The following is a 24,402-nucleotide window of genomic DNA, read 5'->3' on the forward strand; positions in this document are numbered from 1 at the left end:
TTACTCCGCACTCCATGTCTGGCCTTTCTTTGCACATTTCCTCACCCTGTTCAACCTCCCTATTCTTCCCCTTTCCCATCCAATTTTCTCATTAATTCCCAGCGCTTCAACTTAGTGATGGATGTTCATGAAGCTCAGCTCACATCTCTGGGTTTTTCAGTCATTTCTCCTGTTAATTCACTCCCTGTGCCTGCGTCTCAGCTGCGTGTCACAGAGCCGGGCTCTCTGTGTGGGTTCATCCTGCATCTCACTCCATCAAATTGTGGAAAAACACATATACACATATAATCCCTGCACACAAAAACATAGCAAATGCTGTATAGATCAAAACAGATGGGTTTCAGTTTACACTAATGGAGGACGCACAGCAGGGGGTGGATTTAGTTAAAAATGAAGACGCTGTTGCTGCTGACCATGCCCCCATTATCATTTTTGTCTTATTAAAAATGCCCAATAAGGTAAAGACACTCACTTGCTGTACATTGGTGAAAATAATTTTACATTCTAGCTTATATTAATATACAATGGCTCGCTGGCAAACTTTGCTTGGAGCTTTATAAAAGCTGATTATGGTGGAATTTAATCAAATTAATGATAAAAAGGAGCTACCTGGTAGCCTAATGGTTTTTGTGCATGCTAAGCAAAAATTGTGGTGAAAATACTGTGAAATTACTGGTAAACATGTGTGAGACACATTTTGTTACTGTGTACGTTTGGACTTTACACATCGAGTTCCAGTAGGAAATGGTATTTATCACCAGTAGCACTGAGGGAGTCCGCGCTACAGTGAGTGAGAAATGAGTTTAGAGTCCCCGACAGGCAAAATGAGTTGAAAGCTGCACTTTGCACATGGACATAGACATAAAACCATCTATATTACACTACTTTACTGTAGTCTTGTGGTAACAATGAAATGAGAAGATATAGTTCCATGCAGTAGCATCTTTTTCATTCATCGCACTGCTTGCTAAGCAAAGTCCCACCGTCTCCATCAGTTTTGTATTGGGGAGTACGACCAGCAAACTAGATTTATTCAAAGATGAACTTCAATGAAGAGAGATGATCTGTCATTCCTACCACAGGATAATAAATTCTTATCACAGGGAGAGTTTATGCTGGCATGTTGAGTACAGCACAATAGGACCAGCTACTATGCACCATCCAAGGCTCTCATCATATTGCTAAATGTTAATGGCTGCAGTCTGAGCTAACTTAGCTGTCCTCATAAGCTCTCAGATATGTATTCTCTATCCCCTGCATGCTCACTGATAGGGCACTAGGAAACACACATGTAGTGGCTTGTTATTGTGACCCCTGATAATCTAATTCCAGCTGAAGTCAAACAAGGAGTGTAAACTCTAAACTGATTAACCACACAGTGTCAGATTACAAATCTTATCTACAGTCTATAATATTGTGCGTATTAAGTGCTAATGAATATATGACCATTCAGATTTCTGAGCACAAGCAAACTTAAAAAGCAGATTCTCCCTTCTACATTTTAGATGACATCTTTAATTATGTCATTTGACCAAACTGCAAAGTCCCAAATAAATATTCATCTTTATGCTAGTCACAGATGAAGATGAAACTGTATATTTTATTACAAGTATCCGATGATCTGGACAAATCAGAAGAATGTCCTTCTTCTCTTCATTTGTGTGCCAGAGCATTTAATTTACCCATTTCTGTGTTTGTGAAGAGAGTCTGGGAGTTATGTTTAATTCAGTAGCAGCAGAGTATTGGGTTGCCAGGACGTGACAGCCAGGTCCAGCTACTGATTGAAGGTATGACTCAAGCCAGACCACATCATCAGTCGTAATTGGCCTCCATTATCTCCTTTATCTACTTTTTTTTAGCTCTGAAAAACATAATTATTTCTCTACCTTGCTTGCACCTGCGAGGCTCCACATCACACAGAGATAAGTGCGATACCTCTCCTATCTGAAAAGTTATTGTTTAATGTGTTGCATTAATGCATTTGTTTTATTATTCATTTATTAATCAGGTTTATTTTGGTTTATTTTTTGTTCTGGTGCGCAACAAGAAAAGATGCTGCATGTCCCAATGTGACCACTATTTGCATTATTGGTGATCGACAGTAGCTCCAACTCTTTAACTGTCTCTGATGTTGTCTGTGTTTCCTGCCTGAAGGATCATTTCACGAAAAACAAGCATTCATAAATCAAGGATGGCCGTGTGTGTTATCTCCTTAGTTATGGGTCTGGCGTGGGATCCATGGATTAGAGACATGTCAGGCTTGGTTAATGGAAGACTGTGCCCAGACTCTCTATGCTGGTAGTCTGTGTGATTGAGTACAGAGGAATATGATTAATGATTCAGAGGCTGAATTTCAATAGTCAGTGCTTTGGGTTCTCCTGTGGTGTATTTTAAATCCCTCCTGAACAAAAGGGAAAGGAAGATGGAAAAGCTCTCTATGGCAAACACATTTGATTTTACTTTTTGTAGCAGAGTTTGTGCAGTGTTTCTTGGGCTGTTTTTAAAAAGTCATTTTTAACCTTTTTGTGACATTTTTCTGTGTTCACTTTTCTCTTCTTACTTCTTCTTCTGCCTCCTCCTCCTCCTCTGCCCCTCTTGAAAATAGTAACTTGGTTTCCATAGTTACTGTGGGAGCATAATAGTTAAACGATGGCCACCACACCTCGGTAGCGTGAGTTTAGCCGGTGTCTTTCCTGTAACCCTTGTTTCTGGAGGAGTTTAATGAAAACAACAGCGTGTTGATCACTAAAATCTCTAGAAACTCTCTAATGCAGAGGCCGTGCACGTGTCAACCTCTGCAGATTTTTAGCTTTGCGTCTTCCACGTTGTGTGTGTGTGCATCCACAAGACTGTGGAAGTTTATTCAGGCTCTGAACTGGCTGTTTTTGTGTTTTTTCATCTGACCAACCAGTCTTTAATAACCAACTCTGCAAATATCCGTATAATTATTCTTTTAGAATTTATTCTAGTAGCGTGTGGTAAGTACAACAAAAGCCAACATGTTATTTCATGAACCCCAAATCCCAAAGATTTACTTCTCCAGTAAGAATGAATAACCTCAGGGCTCAGTGGCACAGACAGGTTTGTGAAGTAATGCATTCTTGGTTTTGGTTTTGTCATAAGAATTGTTGGGAAAACATGTTAGCAAAATAAATTTTATATCAAATACAAATAGAAGCCTAATGTATGTTGAAGTAGCACAGAAACATGACCGATGGCAAAAACGAGCTATATAACATAATTCAGATAGCAGTTTAGATTATGTTATGTTCCCAGCTAAATGCATAGACATTGCCCAGTGGGGGCTCTGCTAATGTGTGTGTTTAACAATGTCATAAAGGGAATGAGAGGAAGTAGAAGACTAGGTATTTACAAGCTCTTGCATCTTCTTCCCTGTATGACTTTCTAGCTGTCTGGATACACATAATAAGACCAAATATTTTCCACAGACACGTGCTAATGACTTGTCACTGCAGAGCCTTCTTATTGGATTGAGCTCAAGAAAAGGGAATCTCGGAGGCTCTCAGAGATGGTTTCAGCAAGTGAAGTAGGCTATTTTGACACTAAGACTCTCATGAATCCATCTGCTGTTTTCACTGTAAAATACAAGTCAATTTTGTCTTATTGAGTCTGAAACCAAGTGACAGCAGCATTTTGACTCAGAAATGTTTTTGAGATTGTTGACATGTTCTTGGCAGCACTGGATCTCACTAACAAGAGACAGCTTATTTTTAAATACAGAAAATTGTCATCATTGCATGAGACTGCATTAGAAGTGAATCTATTTGTACTCATACTATTTAAAATAAATTTAAGACAAGACTTTTAACATAGTGTTATTAAGGAAAGAAAATCAAATAATTTCTTGTTATTCTATTACTTCAGCGCAAAGTGAGCTCACTGAAGCATTTCTGCACAGGAACAAAACTGTTTTCAGCATTAAAACACAGACACATCCTCCTAATCCCAGCTGCCACCTTATACATGCATGGTTACACACTGTGGAACTAGTGAATAATGCAGTTAATAAAGCAATCTAGTTAAACGAGGTGAGTGACAAACACTGCAGCTCTGTTGATTAAAGGCTGAGGAACTTAATGAATGCGAGACAAGGCTACATGCCTTCTCTAAACACCTGAGCAGTCAATTTCAGCTGCCGTGCTGCAATGTCATCTAGCTTTGCAACGCAGGATCCTTGTGAGAAATAATATAGGCAGAGAGGAATGCTTAAAATACAATGTTACATAGAAATGGTCCAGTAATTTATGAAGCTATGTACTGTTGTCTCTTTTGTTGTGCAGGTGTTCTAGCATTCCTAGCAATGCCAGTAGGACTGGTGTCGGCACAGAAGCTGTTCCTCAGCCAGACGTCCCAGGACTCTGTCTCCATGGCAACTGCCCACAGCAACCCCCTACTTCCCCCCAAACCTCCTCACCTGGACTGGCATCAGGAAGGCTCAAGCAGTGGGGAGCGGTCATCCAAAGGAAACATCCAGCCCTCAAACTTCATCCTGCCTACTGTCGCCCTCCGCTCTTCAGCCTGGCTTCACACCACCCAAACTTCCAGCATGGCTCTGGAAGTTCCTCCCATCCTTGACACAAATGTTGTCACGCTAAACACTGTGAGCACTGAAAGCCAGATGAAGCAGCCCTTGGAGGCAAACTCTGATGTTGTAAACCAAGGTCACATACACAAATCGGTCAGGGTACCTCAAGCCTATAATCCAGCTACTATGAGCACTAACCAGGCCAGCAGCAGTCCTAAATTTCCCACCACAGCAGTCCCAAATATAGATGAGGAATCTACTTTCAGAGGGGCTCCAAACCCCCGGGCTCTCATATCCAGCTCTGGATCAGACAGAGGAGATAAACTCACTGTACACCATGTGGAGCCTCAAAAGTTGAGTCTGGAGGATCCCAGTGACCCCAGCCAGAGTGTTCCAGATCTGCAGCCCTCCTCGCTATCGTTTTCATCAAGAGATGGTGACCCTGCTCTTGGCCTCAAACTCAGGGAGCATGCTCAGGGTGTTCCAGAGGTGGCTGCACACCACAGCAGCACCCTGAGGGAGGCGCGTGCAGCAGACGAGCCGGTGACAGAGCCAAAGGCTAGTTCTGTTTCTCCAGGCCCAAATACAACGTCCACTGTGTCCCAAGAGCAGAGCCTCAAAACACAACCTACAGTCACCGCAGTCGTCCCAAACAACAACACTTCAACCACTGAGGAGGGTTATGGTCAGGTTGGTCAAAGCAACAGCACAGACAGCCCAACTCTGGGAGAGTTGTTGGGGAATGTAACAGGAGTTCAAGGGCTGCTCTCTAACGGCACCTCTCTTATGAAGACGTCTGCTCAGGGGAACAGCTCAGAGGCAACTCAGAACAGCTCAGAACCTGCGGGCTCAGGAAACTTCCTGAACCGCCAGGTTCCTGCCACAACACAAGACCCCTGGACACACGGAAACACTTCAGGCCCCACTGTCGACTCCCCGCCATCCCGCATATCCATCTGTTTGAGCAGGATGGACTTTGTGTGGATCGTGTTGGCCATCAGCGTGCCTGTGTCTTCATGCTGTAAGTAATATCAGAGCAGCTTGAAAAAGATTAAATTACTGAATGCAAAAGTGCTATTTAAATACTAATTCAGCATTTTAACAAACTTATTTGCATCAAGCATCAAGGCTCAGCCAGCACAAGCTTAGTTTAGCAGCTAGACTAGCTCTGTCTACTGCAAGAAGTAGTCCAACACACTGTGTGTAAAATCACAACTTGGCATTCTTATCGGTGATTTAAGCAATATCTTATTTATGTTACAGTAGCTGGAGGCTCGCTTACAAAGAGGACAGCCACGGTACAAAACTGTTGCCATTTGAGTCAGTTTGTGGACTGATGAATATATTAGTTTCACTACTAATTCCACGTGACCTCTTTGTTTGGTTTTCTATCCCTAAGCAGATAGAATGTTGTGCATATTGTCGACCATCTGAAGTTTCAGTCACATTTCGTCTACCTGATCTTGCTTTGAATAAAACTGATCCAGTTTGTGCCGTGCACTGCCCCATTAGATACAATACCTTCAGTGTGGCCATGATTTGACACTGAAAGTCTCTTTGCCCAGAGACTGAAACTGGAAACTCGAGGCACAACCATGGCAAACAGTGACTGCAATGTGATTTACCTGAATAGATTAAATTGATTATCATCTGAACATGTGCTTCAGTGGATAAAACTCAAGGATGTGACCTTGTGTATAGTGCAGTGATATTGCACAAAATCAACTGCAACTTGATTGCTGACCTTAAAGTAGGTTAAAAAATGTTTCTTCTTCTTCATCATTGTAGATGTCACAACTGCCTGCGTTTCTGAATCTTCAAACTTTCTGATTATTTCTCAGTATTACATTAAATATTACAGATTTGCCACATGCTGTTAGACTTCTGACTCTAAAGTAGAAGGTTTGAAGTTTAAATAAAGATTAAATCATAGATTAAGACATTTATACAAAAACTTTAAAGAGTTCACTTAGTTTTCTGTGTATTAAATATAACATAAATCATGTATCTGGATAAACAGTATAATGTGGATTATTTATAGATTCATTTTGTGTTTCTATTGACGCAGATCAGATCTTTACTTCATTTTATTTTCTGCTCCACGCTGATTTGCTGTATATTCCTGCAGTAAGAGTTGCACCATAGGCAAAACCTTTGCATTTTAGTCTGCTAGACATGGAGAAAGAAGTATTTCTTCAACTTCCTTCATAATATTGTTATTATTCCTCCTTACTGTTTGTTTCTGAGGGACTGACATTACTACAAAATTATTCTGAGGCACATCACTAGTACCAATTTGTTACCGTATTTTAGAGTGGACCTTCTTCTTTCAAGCCCAATTTATTCTACCAGTGGCATGTTGTCCTGAAACATGACAGCCTCTACCTTAGCAGCAAGTGTGGGCGCATTCACAGGCTATTTGAAGCAGTGTCTCTTCCAGCGACTGTACTAACTCTCATTTTCCTTTCCTGCCTCCGCCTGATGTAGCTGTGCTATTGACTGTGTGCTGTATGAGGAGGAAGAAGAAGTCGTCAAGTCAGGAGAACAACCTCAGCTACTGGAACAATGCCATCACCATGGATTACTTCAGCAGGCACGCCGTGGAGCTGCCCAGAGAGATACACACTCTGGAGAGCGAGGTACAAACTACTGGCACGTTAGCGTACAGCACTGCACACTCATGTGTTGGGACATTCAGTTGATGTTTCAGTATCAGTCAGCAGAATGGTTTTAATGAGTATGGAAACAACAAGAGGATCCATGTCGAATCTCCACTGTCAGCAAGCCTCGAGGCCTGCTGAAGTGCACTTGAGCATGACACTGTTTTCCTACAATTTAGATGGATGCTATTCTGAACAAGCAAAAGGAGAATTTTCCTGCAGGGAATCTGTTTGAGTACTGTTCCTTAGCTTTTCACACATAACATTGTCTTGAATTAAAATTCAGAGAATAGCGGTATACCTTTGATATGCATACATGCACTTTGTAAAGGAAGTACAAACAGACATTATTAGTGTGATTAACATTATAAGTGTATGTGTTAAGTCATCATGATCTCCTGCAAGTGTTTTAGTACAAACTAACATGCAGTGCTGAGGAAAATTGAGAATCTGCATCTGAAAAATAACTTAGTCATCCCAGAGGAAGGTGTTGTGTCCAAACGCTTCATTAGAAAAGATATAAATGTAGAGTAAAATTACAATATTACCCTCTAAATTAAAGTGTGAGTACCTCAAAATTTAACTTAAGTGCAGTACTTTAGTAAATGTACTTAGTTACCACTTATTTTCTTTCTCAAGACAGAAGCAACAGCAACAACAAATGTTCATAGGACAAATCAGCTAAAAAGTGCTGCTGATGAAACTCTAATTGTATTTCTTGTGCAAGATCTGAGATTTTTTGGTGCATTACAGCGCCATCTGCTGAAAATTACAGAAAATAACAGGAAAATGCTTCAGTGAGAATTAAATTTGCCGTCTGCCTCCTGTTCTTTCCCATGTCATTTTAATTTAGCGTTGTTCAGCTTGCATGTTTTTGTCATCTTATGTCCAGTGACCATCTCACTGCATGTCCCTTTTTCTTTTATTGCACAATTTTGCATTCCTTTGCCATCTGTGGTGGAGACAGGAGATGGAAGCTGAGGTTGGATCCTGTATAGGATGCTCCTGGTGACACCCAGGTGTTGTTTTTTCCTCTGCTTGACCTGTCTCTGTAGAGCAGTAGACCTGTAGCTTCCCTGGTACAATAGGTAAATGACAGTGCTCAGGGAGAAATGATAATAACAATATTTTCTTGAAACCTAGATGTCTGAATGTGTTCGAATGGAACTTGCTGATAAAATGGGCTCCTTCCTGCTGCAAAACAAATGATTTTGTTTTTCACACCTCCCTTCCCCAGCACTGCCTCATTACTGCTGACTCACCATCTGTCCCCCGAGTCATCCCTTCCTTTTGTCTCTCGACTTGTGAAGCTTTTACATCTTCCCCCCGGCTCCCTTTGTATTTATGTTCATCTAGCTTTGTCACATATCTTTGTTCACCATCTCCTAAATGCTGGGGGGTGCTCTAAACCCATATTTTATCCCGTCCCCTTCCACATGAACTTGTCTGACTCCGCTCATTTCCTGTAAAGTGACTTAGACTACACCAGATCGCAGTGCTTGCCCTAACCATGAGCTCTAAAACCTCAATCACGACTCACAGCTGCTGTGTAAGTTAGGCACCTGCACTGACAATTTTTTTTTTATGTGTGCGCACGTGCATTTGCAGGAGCATGACACCTGTCTACCCCCTAATGGAGACTACAGCGGCAGCAGTGTGGTCCTGGTTAACCCTTTCTGCCAGGAGACCCTTTTCATCAACAGAGACAAAGCTTCTGCCATCTAGAGACAGAAAGAGAGAGGCACTGCTGGATTCTCCTCTTCTCCTCTCTCTGCTGTTGTTGTCTATTTTATATATGTGGTAAATAATCAGAGACTTTGACTTTATACTGTATTATAAAAGACAAAGAGAAATCTGAAAGGAGAATGATGTAAACAACACTATTTACTATGAGGATGCACTTGCATATTTTTCTGATGTACATTTTCTACAAAATGCTTAATTGTGATAAAAGGTTTTTATTGTCTTTATAAAATACAGAGTATGTGGTTTTGTTTCATTACAGTGGCTTGATATAGTGAGTGCACTGTGACTCTTGCCACATGAAATCTGCTTTAGAGAGAGAAACATGCTATGAAAACATTTAAAGCTGTTCTTTGTAATTTTATTTTTCCTTTAATCTCAATTCCAAAATTCTTATAGCCTGTTGAACTTGAATATAGCACCTATATACTTTGGGGGGGAAACAGAGATCTGTATGAGAAATCAGGGTCTGTATTTATCAAACCTCTAGGAAATACATGTGAGATCCAAAAAGGCATTTTCGGTGTCAAGTAAAATAGGAGTCAGCAGACAAATTTATCATGCAACTCTCTTTGCAGCAAAGTGCAAGAGTAACCTCTAAGAGCAAGTCTCAAACACTTGCATGATTAATCACACATTTGCTCAGAGCAAGAATCGCACATCAGGGACAAGCCCTTATATATTACTGACATTCTGATGACATGACTGTTCCTGATTTAAAGTAGCTTTTTTGACATCTCCAGTAGTGTGTAAAATTTCAAATAAGCAGCATTTTGTTTTCTAGAAATTTCCTAGAAAGCCCAAAGAATGCTTTAATAATAAATTGAGTAAAGGAAAAGCAGTAAATTTGAAATAATGTGCAAGGGCAGAAAAGAGCGTAAAATAAGTCCTGGAAAAGTATGGCAGTAGGTTAAAACTTTTACTAAAGATAAACATTTGCTGGTGGTAGAGAAGGTACATCAGAGAAAGCATCATATAATGAGGTCAATTTAAAATCAGTGCTAGCTACCCCTGATAAATGCAACAAAGGAAAAGGTGGCATGACATCCTAGTTTCACCCTACATGTCTATGAAATATACAACTATCTTATTATTAATCATAAAATGAACATTTTTACATTTTTACTGCAAGTGTGTGCTCACCAGTGTCGCTGTACTGCAGTTGGTGTACACTTAATCAACCTAAAGCTACACCTTTTTTTAAAGATAAGAAAACTTATATGAATGTGGAGAGGTGCTGTGAAAACATGATATTGCTGGCAGGTAAAAGGAATTAGGTTCTACTAACCAGTCAGACAAGGTCAAACCCTGTGCATCACATGTGACGTGGAAGTGCACCATGCCTATTTCTATGAGATGCTGCCGGCTTTGACGCTGCATGTTTGGTTTTAGCACAGGGTCAGTATCTGAAGCCCTGGCTTGATTCCTAAAAGTAGCCTGTTGTAGCTTTGAGAGACTTCTGCAGTCTTGAATTTCAGATGCTTGCACGTTGTGAAACATTTATGACATTTTATTCTTAATTTTCTAAACAGGAGCAGAGGAGGAGTGAATTGGATTTAAACTTGTATCTTTCCGCAGTTTGATAAACACGGGCCCAGAAATGAATGGTCTGCATGCATCAGTTTTGAGAGATGGTGCATCACATGTAACTGATGGGCAATATGGCTTTCCCCCTAATGTGTCACCAGCTTCTCTTAAGAGGGACCACATAGATGTCTTACTTCCTTATGTTGGCCCTTTATATATGAGTATGTGCGTGTATGAATGCCCCCTTTTGTACATGTAAGCAACTGTATGAGTGTCCAAAGTGTGGACGGATGAGTTCAAACGTGCTGCCCCCTTAACCAAATATCACTGTTACTTTAAATCAAACAAGACTTTTTATCACTTTTAGCTCAGTTTTATGTGTTTCTCTGTGTACGTATGTTTGTGTGTGTGCCTCTGTATGTGTTTCTGTCTGTTTGTCTATTGTCTGTATCGTAAAGTGGCTCCTGGTTATAGTCCAGTTTGAGAAAGAGTTTCTCAGCGCTGTAGGAAACTATTAGACCAACCTTTGCAACTGTGTCACCCTTCATGAATAATGTGTTTTGTCCATCAACGCAAGCTGTGTTTGTTGAAATGTTGAATGATTGTGAATTAGTTGCTGGTTCACATAATATGTGTTAGAGGTTGTCAAAAATCCTGATCAATAAAAACACTGAGATAAATAATGTCTGCTGAATATTTACTGTGAGCACATACAGAGGCGGTTGACCTGTGGTCCTTCCTTCACCTGTTCTCCTATTGCATTGCTACAGTTTTATTCTATAATCAATGCTGCCTGCCTCTATTGTCGCTAAAGATTTTCTGCATTGTGAGATGCTGGTATAAAATCACTGATTCAAACAGTGATAGTAAATAACACGTTTAAATATATTGATATTTGCTGCATTGGATGCTCACAGCTGGGCTTATTGTTTTGCACGCTCAAAAAGTGGATATTTTACAAAATGTTTAGTGGCACGGTGGAGCAGTGTTCAACATTATGTTTTTTTTTTGTTTGTTTGTTTGTTTGTTTTTTTGTACTGTAGTATACACTGTACTTTTTACTGCTGAGCAATAAAACAAACAAAAACATTTTGTTTGTCTCATTTGTTCCCTAAAAAAGTCTAAATTGAATCAACAAACACACCTCTTATTTTGCCTTGGCACATTAATTTTGGGCACACAGGAATGTTAAGCAATAAACCTCAGTACACATGATATTACACCTATTGGATATATAACAAAGCAGTGTAAATAGTTTTGCTGAACACAGCACATCCATTGATGCAGGGATTTTCTCTTTGTGCAGCAGTGTTTAAGTGACCCCCAGCTCTGGGGATATAACATCAGTTCCATAATGTGTTTACAAGCATGCTTTACTGCTGAAGATAGGCTTAATTTGATGTGAGTGTTATATAAAGATCTGTGATGTGTTTAAATATAGTCAAATATTGGCTAGTGTGGTCCAAGCTGGCAGTTTGTGGGGTACACTAAAAACACATTCCTGTTAATTAGTGTTCCTATTACATGAGGTTGTTAATGTTAAATTATCTTTACAGATTTCAAAGACTTTACACACATATTTTACAGTGGAACCTACATCTTCCCTATTTACTCTATAATTATATTTAACACCTTTCTAAATAAAAAAAACAAAAAACTGAAAGCTGAATGTACATTTACAAAGAAGTTACGTTATATTGCAAGACTGTATGCCCTTTAATAACTTAAGCAACTTAATAACTTTTTGGAAACTAAATCTTGGAATATTTCTCCTGAAATCCATGTGGGAGTTTAAAAATTGAAATATCTGATGTAAAACAAAACTGTAGGTTATACACTAATCTGTCCCCAACATTAATAAAAAAAACAAGTGCAACTTCAGAATTTTTTACATCACATAAAAATAAAATACAGCTAACTAAAGGTTGGTTAGTAGTATTAGCAATCACTATTAGTAATATTGTGACTTTTATTTTTAAGGCTCATACTGTATCCGGTTCAGGGTTCAAGTCTTTCCGGGTAACGGTACAGATTTATCAAATAGCCCGTGCATGGCATGGTTGACAGGATAGCTAAAGATTCAGCCAGGAAACCGGGTTGAACGTTTTTATCAGGTTGTTGCTGAAGTTTAACCGTTGAAATAAGGAGTAGTTCCGTCTCCTCTGATTGTTTGACCAGCTGTCCTCACTTTCCGAGAGCGGATTTTCACATTTGTCATTGCTCGGGTAGCTAACTAGTTAACGTTGCTCTTTGAAAATGGCGGATGCACCACCAGAGAAGAGTCTGGATGATTTCTTTGCCAAGCGGGATAAAAAGAAGAAGAAAGAGAAAGGGAAGGGCAAGGAGACTGCAGCCGGGCCCGCATCTGCTGTGATGAAAAAAAACAAGAAGGAGAAAGAAAAATCGGCAAAAAGCGAGAATCAAGACGCACAGATTGAGAAGGTAATGCTGTTCTCCGGTAACTTTTTGCCTTAGCAGCGTTATTTCCAGACTCCGGCGTCTGTCAAGTTTTGCATAACCGTCGCAATTTGCTTCCTTTTTATATTAAGCCAAATCGCTTACAGCTCTCAAACATTTCACTCAGTTATGAAAACGACGTAGATGTAAATTTGGACTAAAAGCAGATACGTTAGTTGGTAGCTAGCATATGTTTTCCCCAGGCACACACTCTGACAGGAGATAAAAATGAACATAACAGGCTTTTTGTGCTTTTCTGGGATCTTTAAATGGGTGAGCTACGAAAGCAGATCATATCCTTAATATGTGTAAACATTTGAGGACTATAAATTTGACATAGTGACCCTGGCTTAGTGCCCTGGTGAGGTAGCTGTCATTCTCCTCTTTGAATCGTGGCTTTCCCTGCTAGGCCGAGCCGCCATTTGTCACATTTTTTTTTTTTCTTTCCTTTTTTTTCTTTTTTGGTTTTAACAATCTTGCAACTCAAAAATGTACACATAGATGACATAGATGACATAGATGACATAGATGACATAGATGACATAGATGACATAGATGACATAGATCGGGTAATTATAGCAAGTCAAGTGAAATAGGTTGTTCACTGAAGGTACAGATATTGCCTGGGTAACAGTTTATTGGGTACAAGATGTGACCAGATGTTTTTTTTTTTTAACAGCTGGAATAATATTAAATGTTAAAAATGTTGATTGTTATCTTTAAATTCACAGGTTTCCCACATATCAAGTGGTTTTAAACAAGATTGAGCTTTTTTTGGTTAATGTATGTCCTGATTTAACAGATATGCATTTGACATTAAAGGCTTTCACACTTCAGTCTGAGTAACTGATTTATTACTCATATCCATGTTGGACAAGCAGGATGTGTGATTTCTTATTGTAGTCTAAATAGACAATATGTTGCATGTGTTGAAATAATGAAATAAGGGTGTGACAAATAGGAGAGTATGTTTTAGGCGAGTTGAGACTTAAAGTAATGTACACTGCCAGTCCAAAAACAAGTCACCACCTGGATTTAAATAAGCAAATAAGAACCTCCTGTTGGATAATTACTGCATGGATTGAGTAGCTTCTCATTTCTTAAACAACCATGTCTGAAGACACATACTGTGGTTGTGGAAAAGATGTTAATCTGTTTCAGGAGAATCAAGCAAAGAAATCGTCTAAGAAGATTATTGAAACTACTAAAACTGTTTAAGAACTGTTCAATGGAAGAAGGTCATATGGTCTGATGAGTCCAGATTTATCTTGTTCCAGAGTGATGAGCGCATCAGGGTAAGAAGAGAGGCAGGTGAAGTGATGCACCCATCATGCCTAGTGTCTACTGTACAAGCCTGTGGGGGCAGTGCTATGATCTGGGGTTGCTGCAGTTGGTCAGGTCTAGGTTCAGCAACGTTATGTGTCCAAAGAATGAGGTCAGCTGACGACCTGAATATACTGAATGACCAGGTTATTCCATCAATGGATTTTTTCTTCCCTGATGGTACGGACATATTCCAAGATGACAATGTCAGGATTCAACCGGCTCAAATAGTGAAAGAGTGGTTCAAGGAGCAAGACACATAATTTTCACACATGGATTGACCACCACAGAGTCCAGACCTTAACCCCATTGAGAATCTGTGGGATGTGCTGGAGGAAGACTCATCATCAATACAAGATCTTTGTGAAGAAATTATTGCAACTCTGGGCGGGAATAAATGTTATGACAATGCAGAAGCTTTTCGAAACGATGCCACTGTGAATGCATGCTGCAATCAAAGCTAAAGGTGGTCCAATGAAATATTAGTGTGTGCCTTTTTTTAGATTAGAAAATAATGGTGAATTGGGTCAAATTAATTTTGGTTTACTATAACTTTCCCTTTAAAAGCTGCATTAAAAGCGAACTTTTTACACTGGTGGTTGTTTATAATTATGATATAATTTTAATGAACTCTTTTTGCCTAGGAGGATGAGGAATGGAAAGAGTTTGAGCATAAAGAAGTGGACTATAGTGGGCTCCGACTCCAAGCTTTACAGATAAGGTGAGAAGAAAAATGTATAATGTATTTTCATGACTTATTGGGTGCACAGATTTTGTCATCTTAACATGGTCCCCATACTTAAGTTACTGGCTCTTATCTTTCCCCAAATATACCTAACTTTGGCAACAGTACCAGAACTTGCCCAACGAAAGACTCCCTTACAGACAGATAAGTAGTTTAAGTTGCTGCCATTATGACAGGGTGGTCTGACAAAGAAACGCAATGTCTCAAACCATTAATTTAAAAGCAAATGTGTTGAATGGTGCCATTCAGGTGCATACAAACGATGTAATGTGTTGAGTGGATGAGCACAGACAGATACAAGCGAGTAGATTTGCTCAATAGTTAAAACTGGTCTGATATTTTGTCATTGTGAGGTTCCCTAAACCTATGCAGGCAGAAACAAAAGGGAAGGGTCTTAAGGAAACACACAAAAGAAGCTCAAGCCTACAATGATTCCCCTTTTATTGTCTCCCTCCCTATGATTTTCACTATCTGTAACTGGTGGAATTAATACAGCTTATTTTGTGATCATCTCTGATTAACTTCTCTGTCCTTTGGTTGGTTGCAGTGACGAAAAAGAGGAGGAGGAATATGAGAAGGAGGAAGTTGGTGAGGATGGAGAGATCATTCTGATCAGTGGAGACAAAGTGTCTGGGCCCTGGAATAAGTCTGGTGCTGCTCCTCCTCCTCCTCCTGCTGCACTTGTTGGTGAGTTAACCAAGTTGCATGTAACACAAATAAATTGTGTTACATTTAAAGCACAGGTTTAGATTACACTCACTAGGCTTGTTTCAGTTAATCGACCTGCAGCCATTGTTCACCTGTTAGAAATAGGGCTGTGTCTCAAGTTTCCAGAATTTATAGTTTCTAAGTTTTCATTGCTTTCATAGGATTTTGATGTGCTTCTGGAGTCTTGTTGAATTAGAGTAATCTGTTTTATCTGCTTGATTTCAGAGGATGTAGAGGTGCCTGAGGCAAAGCCTTCTGGTGTATATCGCCCTCCAGGGGCTCGGCTGACCACCACCAGACGAGGCCCGACTCAAGGCCCTCCTGAGATCTTCAGTGACACACAGTTCCCCTCTTTACTGGCCACCGCCAAGCATGTGGAGACACGCAAGTAAGTAGATTTTAAGTGAGTGTGGTTTGTTGGTTGGATGACTGAGCATGTATGAGACCTTGATGCAATAAGATGTTTGTACAGAACAGCAAACATCATTCATAACTTAAATAGTTAACCTGTCTTTCAAATTGAATTATTGTTTGCTCTATAAAATATTTTTCTAAATACTGTTTCTTTGTTTTAGGGATAGAGAAATGGAGAAGACCTTTGAAGTTGTAAAACACAGGAATCGTGGTAGAGAAGAGGCCATTGGCGCATCTATGCAACACCTGCAGCTTGACAACCAGTACGCTATCCTGGGGGATAAGTAGAGCCACTCCCCTTTGTTCCCTGGCCCCTCCAGCGCAGTCCGGCCCAGCCCCTTGAAGGAAGCTGTATTCCAGCTGTGTGGACCGCAGTCCTGACAGAGCTCAAGCTGCCACCATCACCACACTGGCTTCTCAAACAAACACACAGCCTCATACACATACATACTCATTTAACACATTTTACATACATTTGGTTGGCAAAATGGAAGGACTACATCTGAAGGGGCTGTTGAAAGAGGGAATAATTGAAAAGGAATTAGCAAAATACACCCAAACGTACAACACTGCAGCACCAACAAAAGACAACATAGTTGTCCTTTGTGGATTGTACTCAGAGCAGCAGTTGTGTGGCACAACTTCTCTCTGGACTTCGATAAAGCCACAGAGGATTGAAGATGACTTTAGGCCAAGATGATTTTACAAACTGAAAATATCTATTTTCTGCAAGATCGTTATAACCCAATCGCACAAGGTTATGTTAAGGGTGTTTTTTTTGTTTGTTTGTTTTTGTTGTTTTTTTGTTGTTTTTTTTTTTTTTTTGAGTTGCGGTTGGGGTTCCGGGAGTGGGGATACTACCTCAGCATCATAGCTGGTGACCGTGTAGACTGAGCGTTTCTTTTATTGCTGTGGTGGTGAGCGGGGCAAACACCAACCCCTTCCACATACAAGCTGGCCATCAGGCTCTTTGATTTGGAAACTTGAAGCTTTGTTTTTTCCCTTCATGTTGATGATGATGATGATGATGATGACACTGCAAAGATCGGTGGACAAGAAGCGTTAGGTTATGGTCCTCATTTATAATTTCTATATAAAGTGGCCTTACTGATGGAGAGAAACTGCTTTGTCAGAGAACTTTGCTTGTTGTCTCACGGGCTGATGCCTGCCTATGGATCTCACCACTCTGTGAAAAAAAACTTATAAAAGAAAAAAAATCCCTCTGTTCAAGACTGTAGTGCTGTTGTAGTATGCCTGGTGATTACTACTAACTGTCTCTCATATCAGCTGTTTGATTTTGGTCTCACTAGAAAATCAGCAAAAGAGTCATTAAAGCTTGTTTCTAGTCTGAATCCATTGATTTGGTAACAAACGCTTTACTGTGGTTTGATAGCAGATGCTCACAGATGTTACACCGTCAACTAAGTGATAGATAACCACTCAAAATGCAAACCTGTTATGGTTGTGAGGCTGTTTGCTCATAATGTCATAAAGTGGTACAACGCATCCCCAGTTTTAAGATTGTTTTTTAACCCGTACTTTGCCTCACAGATGATCATACTGTCTCAGCCCTGCGTGTAGGACCGGCTGTGCGTCATTTCCAGAGAGTTAAGACTACTTGTCTGTAAATACAAATTGTCACCAAGCCAACAGAATACTATCCACTAGCAAATCAGTGGGACTCTGTTAAAATCAAAAGTTCCTTTCTTTTACTACAAGCATAGTTATATTTAGAAAGTTGAAGAAAAACTGGATTTATCTTCTGTTTCTGTCCTTTCCATAAAATATGTCAGGGAGTTCTGGTCCCTGTGGGGACACTTTGGGTGAACGTAGATAATATTTGTGATAAAAAAGAGAAGAGCCTAACACAAAAAATAAAGCAATCCTTGTGACTTAAGTCTTGTCTGAATCTGTGATGTTGAAAATTGGGAAAATCTACACAGTGTATTTTCCAGCAGATGTGTTCTCCTTCTGTCAGCTCAATACTTGTTAACCTTGTGTCCCATCTATAATCACATACGTGATTCTTGTGGTGTCTCATTTTGTCAGATAAGGCGTTCATTTATCCACCATTTCTCAAAATTATCAAAGGTTTTGGCTCCTTTTTGGAAAAACGATAGCTTATTAACAAATAAAAGAAAATTTTCTCATACAACAGACTTAGAATGTTTATTTGAAGGTGACAGTGACACCAGCAGAGTAAGTAAATGATCTGCTTCTGCCGTCTGTTGAGTCCTTCTGCTGTGTCTTCTTTCAGCTTTCCTTCCCCTGGAAAAAAAAAACAAAAAACAGGACGGCCAACATTTTTCATGTTCCATGCTATTTTACTTGCAACATTTTACAAATGTGAACTGTGAATACCAAACAGTTTTATACCTTGGTCGCATCTCCATCAGTAGGTGCAGGTGGAAAATCATCTACATTGCTCATTGGGTGCCAAAAGCCTCCACTGTCCTGAAACAAACACAGGACGGCCAACATTTTTCATGTTCAGTGCTATTTTACTTGCAACATTTTACAAATGTGAACTGTGAATATCAAATAGTTTTATACCTTGGTTGCATCTCCATCACTATGTGCAGGTGGAAAATCATGTTCGTTACCCAAGGGGTGCCAGTGGACTTCAATATTCTGAAACAAAAACAGGACGGCCAACATTTTTCATGTTCAATGCTATTTTACTTGCAACATCTTATAAATGTGAATTGTGAATATCAAATAGTTTTATACCTTGGTGGCATCCCCTGGTGAAGCATGTTTATTACTCAAGGGGTGCCAATGGACTCCAGTTTTCTGAAAAAGAAAGTACTTATGTAATATGTATCTTGATAAATCAAGTTTACTCCCAAAATATTTGATAATTAGAAATCAAATCTGAAATAAGTGCTGTTGTGGGTCAACAGTCCGTAATTAGTATGAAACTCGGTGGCAACTTAATAAATAACTCTTTGCAGATAATAAATATAGGCTATGTTAACCCTCCTTATACTGAAACCAGCTTCTGATTGAGACAGGCTTGTATTTCTATTCTCCAATTCAATATATTCCTAAATGTATATTTTATTTAGACATTTTAAAAAAAGCACTTAATCATTTTGATATCCCACCGTGTTGTTTTATCTGGCCAACAGTGCAGAAAATATAATGTTTTTTGTTTGTTTTTTGTGTTGCGGCATCTGTACTTAGATATTATGAAGGACGAGGCGGGAGCCGTTAAGGTAACTAGCTATGCTAGCTAGACCTGCTAGCAAGCTGGCTGACAAATCATGGCTGTGCAGTTAATCACGGTAACGGTAGATTGAAGTTTACCACTGCAAATTTGTGTGCACTGGTTTGTTAGGTTCAGTTAGGCAGCCGTAAATGACCACTGTAGTGTGTTGGTTTGTTACAGATCCTCAACAAGCGACAGATTCACCGTCTGCTAAGGTAATGCTAGTTACTTACTCTTGCTAACGTTAGCTTCATTGCTAACGTTTAATTAATAATTAAAGATACTTTAATATGAACTTTTATTAGCCATAATTGCATTGCAGATGTCTTAAATTACGGTTTTTACAGCAACTTAAATTGAAAATGAATATTTCTTTCGAAATATATTTTATTATTTTTTGCCATTTCTAATAATAAATTAATTTCTCTAGGATAAGCAGCAGACAACTGAAAGTTAGTTATTGTCCGCAAACATATTATATAAATGTTTATATACAGTATATATGTGTATATATATACTTGAATATAGGCAGACTTGTGATGATAATGGTCATGTTTTCTGAGAAATGTTTTTATGACTCATCCTTCTTCTCCTGTACATGTCTGTTTACAAACCTCACTAGATGCCTACTTGTGGTACTGCAACCAAAAAACCCTACTGCCTAAAAAGCATTTTTTCAGTTTCTGCTTCTAATCTATGGTGTTTTAAGAGCTTAGAAAAGTAATTTATTTTTGTGTTATCATCACAGTGTAAAAACTATGGCTGAATCGAAGGTGCACAGATCGGGGTCAGTGCAGAAACATGAATTAACGTGTAGGTGAATGTGGACGCTGGATACATCCATGGTCTGTTGTCACTATGTGTGTGTGTGTGTGTGTGTGTGTGTGTGTGTGTGGTGGGTCTCCGCTAATAAATTATAGTTGTTAAAAGTCTAAATGTTGCATTGTAGTCGCACCACCAAGCCCATAGATCCTCACTGGTCATATTATACTTTTTTTTTCTTGTAATGACCCTTCAGCTTTTGCTGTATCTACTACTAGTCACCCTCCACTATTTACTAAGTCTCTTCTGTGATCTGAATATATCAGTTTCCTCTGTCCTGCTGGCACTTTTATTACTTACTGGTTTCTTCGTTGTTCTTGGCACTGTGTCTTCTTTAGGCACCTGAAATTGAAATATATAACATGAATTTAAAATATATGCAATTGTAAACCAGTGACGCAACACTGAGTGTTTGCACTAATATCCTCTACCTTTTTGTTTATTTTGTTTCTGCAAGGTCTTTGACCTTGTAGGATGTTTCAAAATAATCAGTATTATTGAACCAGTTTCATAGAGATAGCAGCAGTATGATTAAATCTGTAGCTCTAGTCCTGTGTTTGTTATGTTTAATATGCAGCAGACTAAATAATGTCTGAAAGAATAAAGACTACATTTGTCTTAGTCCCATTTAAAGCACTTTAAGAAAGAAGCGAAGTGCAATACTTTGTTGAGTGATGAATTAGTCAGTCAGAGCGCAGCAGTTTAAATTATTTTTAGACAATTAAAGTTTGCTACTCTTAAAAGATCTCACTGAAGCAGTGAGAATAAATGCCATCAAACAGAGCAGTGCAAGCCCCCTCATCTGGAACACACAAAAAAACTCTTACATGGCCCTTTGTTCAGCTGTGTCCATGTCAGTAGGTGGACTCTGATAGTTACACATTGCAAAAGTGTTTTCAACTTCAGCTCTAGTTTAATATCAAAGTCTAACTTAAGACCTTTGTTGGCAAATGTGAAAGTGTTTACTCGTGGTCAGTTAGTGTTCACTTTTTTACTGTGTGCGTGAATTGTGTATAAGTGTCATGTATCTTTACAATTTCATTTTTCAACTCTTGTTCTGAGGCTACTTTTAATTACTCAGATTTAACCTCCATTTACCACACTTAAAATATAAATCAATTAAAAATGATGATGAACTGGATTTTTGTTTTTTGTTTATCTACTTGCATACAAGATCCCAGAGAACTCTGGCCTCTTTCGGGTGCTATTTTATTTAAGGGCTCCAACGCTGTATTTTGTTGTCTGTGACAGTTTCTTACCTTAGTTTTCTCTCCATCAGCTGGTGGTGGTGGGAAACCGTAGTTATTTTCAATTGGTTGTGTGGTACCATTCCACTGAAGGAGAATACAAATAACAGCACTTAATGGTGATGTAATCATGATATATAAATAAGTTAATCAGTTGATTAAACTAATCATCAAACATCAATCAAATATTTACTCATTTGTATGTAAACACTTTGTCTCAGTCATATTACACTATGCTGAAAATCCTAATTATTAGTTTACTGTATGAAAGTTACGTACATGGTTTGTCTCGTTGTGTCCACCACTTTCTGCTGGTGCCTAAAATCAGAAGGCATTGCACTCAAATAAGTAAATATTTACCCAGATCCAATGATACAACAGTCTGCATTTGCAACAACATTTAGCTTGCTGTAAGTTGTATAAGCTGTAATTTTATTCTTACATGATGGTAGGAGGAAGTGAGCAAATAGGATTGGAAAGGACTGGTGTTTTCTGCTGTGCATTTTAGCAATGTAATTAAAAATGCAGACTTCAATTACAAACCATTTCTTTTCCCCCCTTCTGGTGCCCCTGCAGCTGGTAGTGCCCTCGGTGACCACATGTGTAGTCCCTGTTTTTTCCTAATCTTCCGTACCTCTCACTTAAGCATTCAATTGGTGGAGAAATCACACTCAAATAGTGTAATCTCACCTAAGAAAGTTTACCCACCACTGATGACTTGGTTGTTGTGTTAAACCCATCCTTATTTGACATTGGACCTGTAGTACCAGGGGGCCACTGAAAATAAAGATTTTGGAGTTTGGAGTTAAACATGTTTAGTTGGTATACATTTCACATTTTGCTCATCAAGTCCTACAAGTGACATGCATCTATTATTATATAGGTCTGCACAGATTTGTTTATTTGTTTTTAATATCAAATCGGTAACAAAATGACAATTAAAATTTGCGTGGAAGCAAAGAAAGACTAAAATAACTGGAATTGTATATGTAATCCAATAATTGTCACTCATTTTTAGTGCAGTATACATGGGAATAAATTTCCCTCTACAGTTGAAGGGCTAATTATAGTATAACTTGCATCATGTTTATTTGTTTTGACAAATACTGACTCCTCTAAAGTTTGGACTATATTGCTTTAATTTTGGCATCTTCGTGTTTCCTTGACAGAATATTGCACACCTGGGAAATTACAATCTACAATTGTAAGAGGGAGATATTCTCACTACATAAATTAAGATGTAGTTTTTAATATAAAGTTAGACATAATCAAATATTATAATATATAAGAAAATAATTAGATGTCCTTTTATTAATGTAATATTGCACTATTATAATATTGTGCTATTATATTGTAATATTGTAACAACATTGTATATTGCAATGTTCAAATCTGTAGGGCCTTTTGTTGCATTTGTGAATTTGAGGTTTGCATTAACATCAGTGCACAGTAATTTAAACGTGAAGTAAAGTGAAGAACAGTATTTGCAGTATTTGCAGTAAATATAATTACTTTTGTAATAAATAAAAATACAAATGCAATGAAATTGAAGCAACAGAACATTAAGTGATGGTATTTTTAATAAGTTAATTTTCTTTACAGTACCTGCATCATATTTGCCAGGCTACGTTTCGATGGAGGTTTTTCTGGGTTTTCTGGTGCTGCCAGAATATATCCAGCCAAACAGAGAAACATGAACCTTCTCATCTTGACAATGAATTGGACTCTCTGTGCTCTCTGCTCTCTGCATCTGCTTTATGTGGCTCGTGTTAGTAGGTGGAGTAGTTTGAATTTTGTGGCTTACTATCAAAGTCCAACATTTTTGTTGATTTTATTAACCTGCTCCCAAAGGACATTGACACCGACTTTCGAACATGCTTTTTTTGTGTTATATCGAAAACAGCCAATTGTACAGTATGATGAGCCCAAACCATTTCTAGTTTAATTCAAATAAACCTCAACTGCAATAAAACTCCTAAGTAGGTGTATTTCAGTTGATGAAATTGACATTTTTGTGCTGCTCACTGTCAATTCTAACCCATCTCCCTGTCGCTGTCACTACAAAGCCCCCAAATTAACGTGATGCCCCCATGTTTCACTGTAGGGATGTTATTATTCAGGTGGTGTGCAGTGCAAGGTGTTCAACAGATAAAGTCCTTGGAGTTAAACGTTTGTGTCATCAGCAGCATTACCTTACCAACACCAATGCAGCCCCAGACCATCACATTGATTTCACCATGCTTGATGCCTAAATCTGATGGTGCTTTCACATCTACAGACTTTAGACTGTTTAAATCGAACTCAAGTTTGTCTGATGACTCTGCAGGTGATGTAACGTAATGAACAATAATTGCATGACTATCATGCATTAACATTCAGTCCGCAGCAGACACATCTGACCAATAAGCGGAGAGAACATTCTTGTGTGATTTAACATGATGCATTTTAGCATCACTTGGATTTTTCTAAGTGTGGAAAGAAACCAAACCAAGAGGAAAAAGCTGCAAGTTTACAAACTCATCCACTGATTCAGACCAAAGCAAACACACCAAGATGTGAAAACACCCTGAGTCTGCATCTCAGTAATGTTCTTAGTGATCCAAATACTCTAAACCTGTATCTGTACTTAACCTTTTCTTCCTTCAGTTTCTTGGTGACTTTTCATAAGTATTAGCCTTCATTTCTCAAAACAACAATTGATGGATGAGTTTTAGATGAAGGTTGATTTATTAAATTCCTCGCCCGTAGCTCAGGTGATAGAACAGGAAAGAAACTGAATCCTAACTCCTGGTGTGTGTTCCCTGTGTAAGTCTAAGTCACTTGGGGTAAAAGTTACTAAATATAAATATAATCCAAAACTGCTGATGTTGCATATCCTCAACTAGTCCGGGGAAACTTCCTTAATCAGCACAGCAGTTTTTAGTTTTGCCATCTTAATTGCAATAGGGTTTTCTAATAATCAATTGACTTTTTAAACTGATAAACTTGCATTAACAAAT

The 24,402-nt window shown here is 38.8% G+C and overlaps 2 protein-coding genes across 3 annotated transcripts in view; both read left to right on the forward strand.

The window, feature by feature from the left end:
• tmem108 (transmembrane protein 108) overlaps positions 1–9,855 on the forward strand; it is a 36,958-nt gene extending 27,103 nt beyond the window's left edge. The window contains exons 3-5 of the mRNA XM_026362631.1: positions 4,302–5,567; positions 7,034–7,185; positions 8,815–9,855. Of these exons, the coding sequence (XP_026218416.1) occupies positions 4,302–5,567; positions 7,034–7,185; positions 8,815–8,931 (1,535 nt within the window). The 3' untranslated portion in view covers positions 8,932–9,855. The remainder of the gene's footprint in view (positions 1–4,301; positions 5,568–7,033; positions 7,186–8,814) is intronic.
• A 2,638-nt stretch (positions 9,856–12,493) lies between these two features.
• cdv3 (carnitine deficiency-associated gene expressed in ventricle 3) lies at positions 12,494–18,221 on the forward strand. 2 transcript variants are annotated; one of them, XM_026363096.1, is made up of 5 exons: positions 12,494–12,918; positions 14,901–14,977; positions 15,549–15,688; positions 15,935–16,097; positions 16,285–18,221. In XM_026363096.1, exons 1-5 carry the CDS (start codon positions 12,733–12,735, stop codon positions 16,409–16,411), a joined length of 693 nt encoding a protein of 230 aa, XP_026218881.1. In that variant the 5' UTR covers positions 12,494–12,732; the 3' UTR covers positions 16,412–18,221. The 2 variants fall into 2 exon arrangements, with proteins under 2 accessions (XP_026218881.1, XP_026218882.1); XM_026363097.1 differs by having other exon boundaries at positions 14,904–14,977.
• The last annotated feature ends 6,181 nt before the right edge of the window (positions 18,222–24,402 follow it).

The sequence above is a fragment of the Anabas testudineus genome, chromosome 2, assembly GCF_900324465.2.
Source record: "Anabas testudineus chromosome 2, fAnaTes1.2, whole genome shotgun sequence".
Lineage (NCBI taxonomy): Eukaryota > Metazoa > Chordata > Actinopteri > Anabantiformes > Anabantidae > Anabas > Anabas testudineus.

Excerpts from the sequence above, each read along its gene's own strand:
- cdv3 (XM_026363096.1), top strand. The coding sequence starts at position 12,733 with ATGGCGGATGCACCACCAGAGAAGAGTCTGGATGATTTCTTTGCCAAG. Across the intron at positions 14,978-15,548 it reads CTCCAAGCTTTACAGATAAG|TGACGAAAAAGAGGAGGAGG; the intron begins GTGAGAAGAAAA and ends GGTTGGTTGCAG. Across the intron at positions 15,689-15,934 it reads TCCTCCTGCTGCACTTGTTG|AGGATGTAGAGGTGCCTGAG; the intron begins GTGAGTTAACCA and ends GCTTGATTTCAG.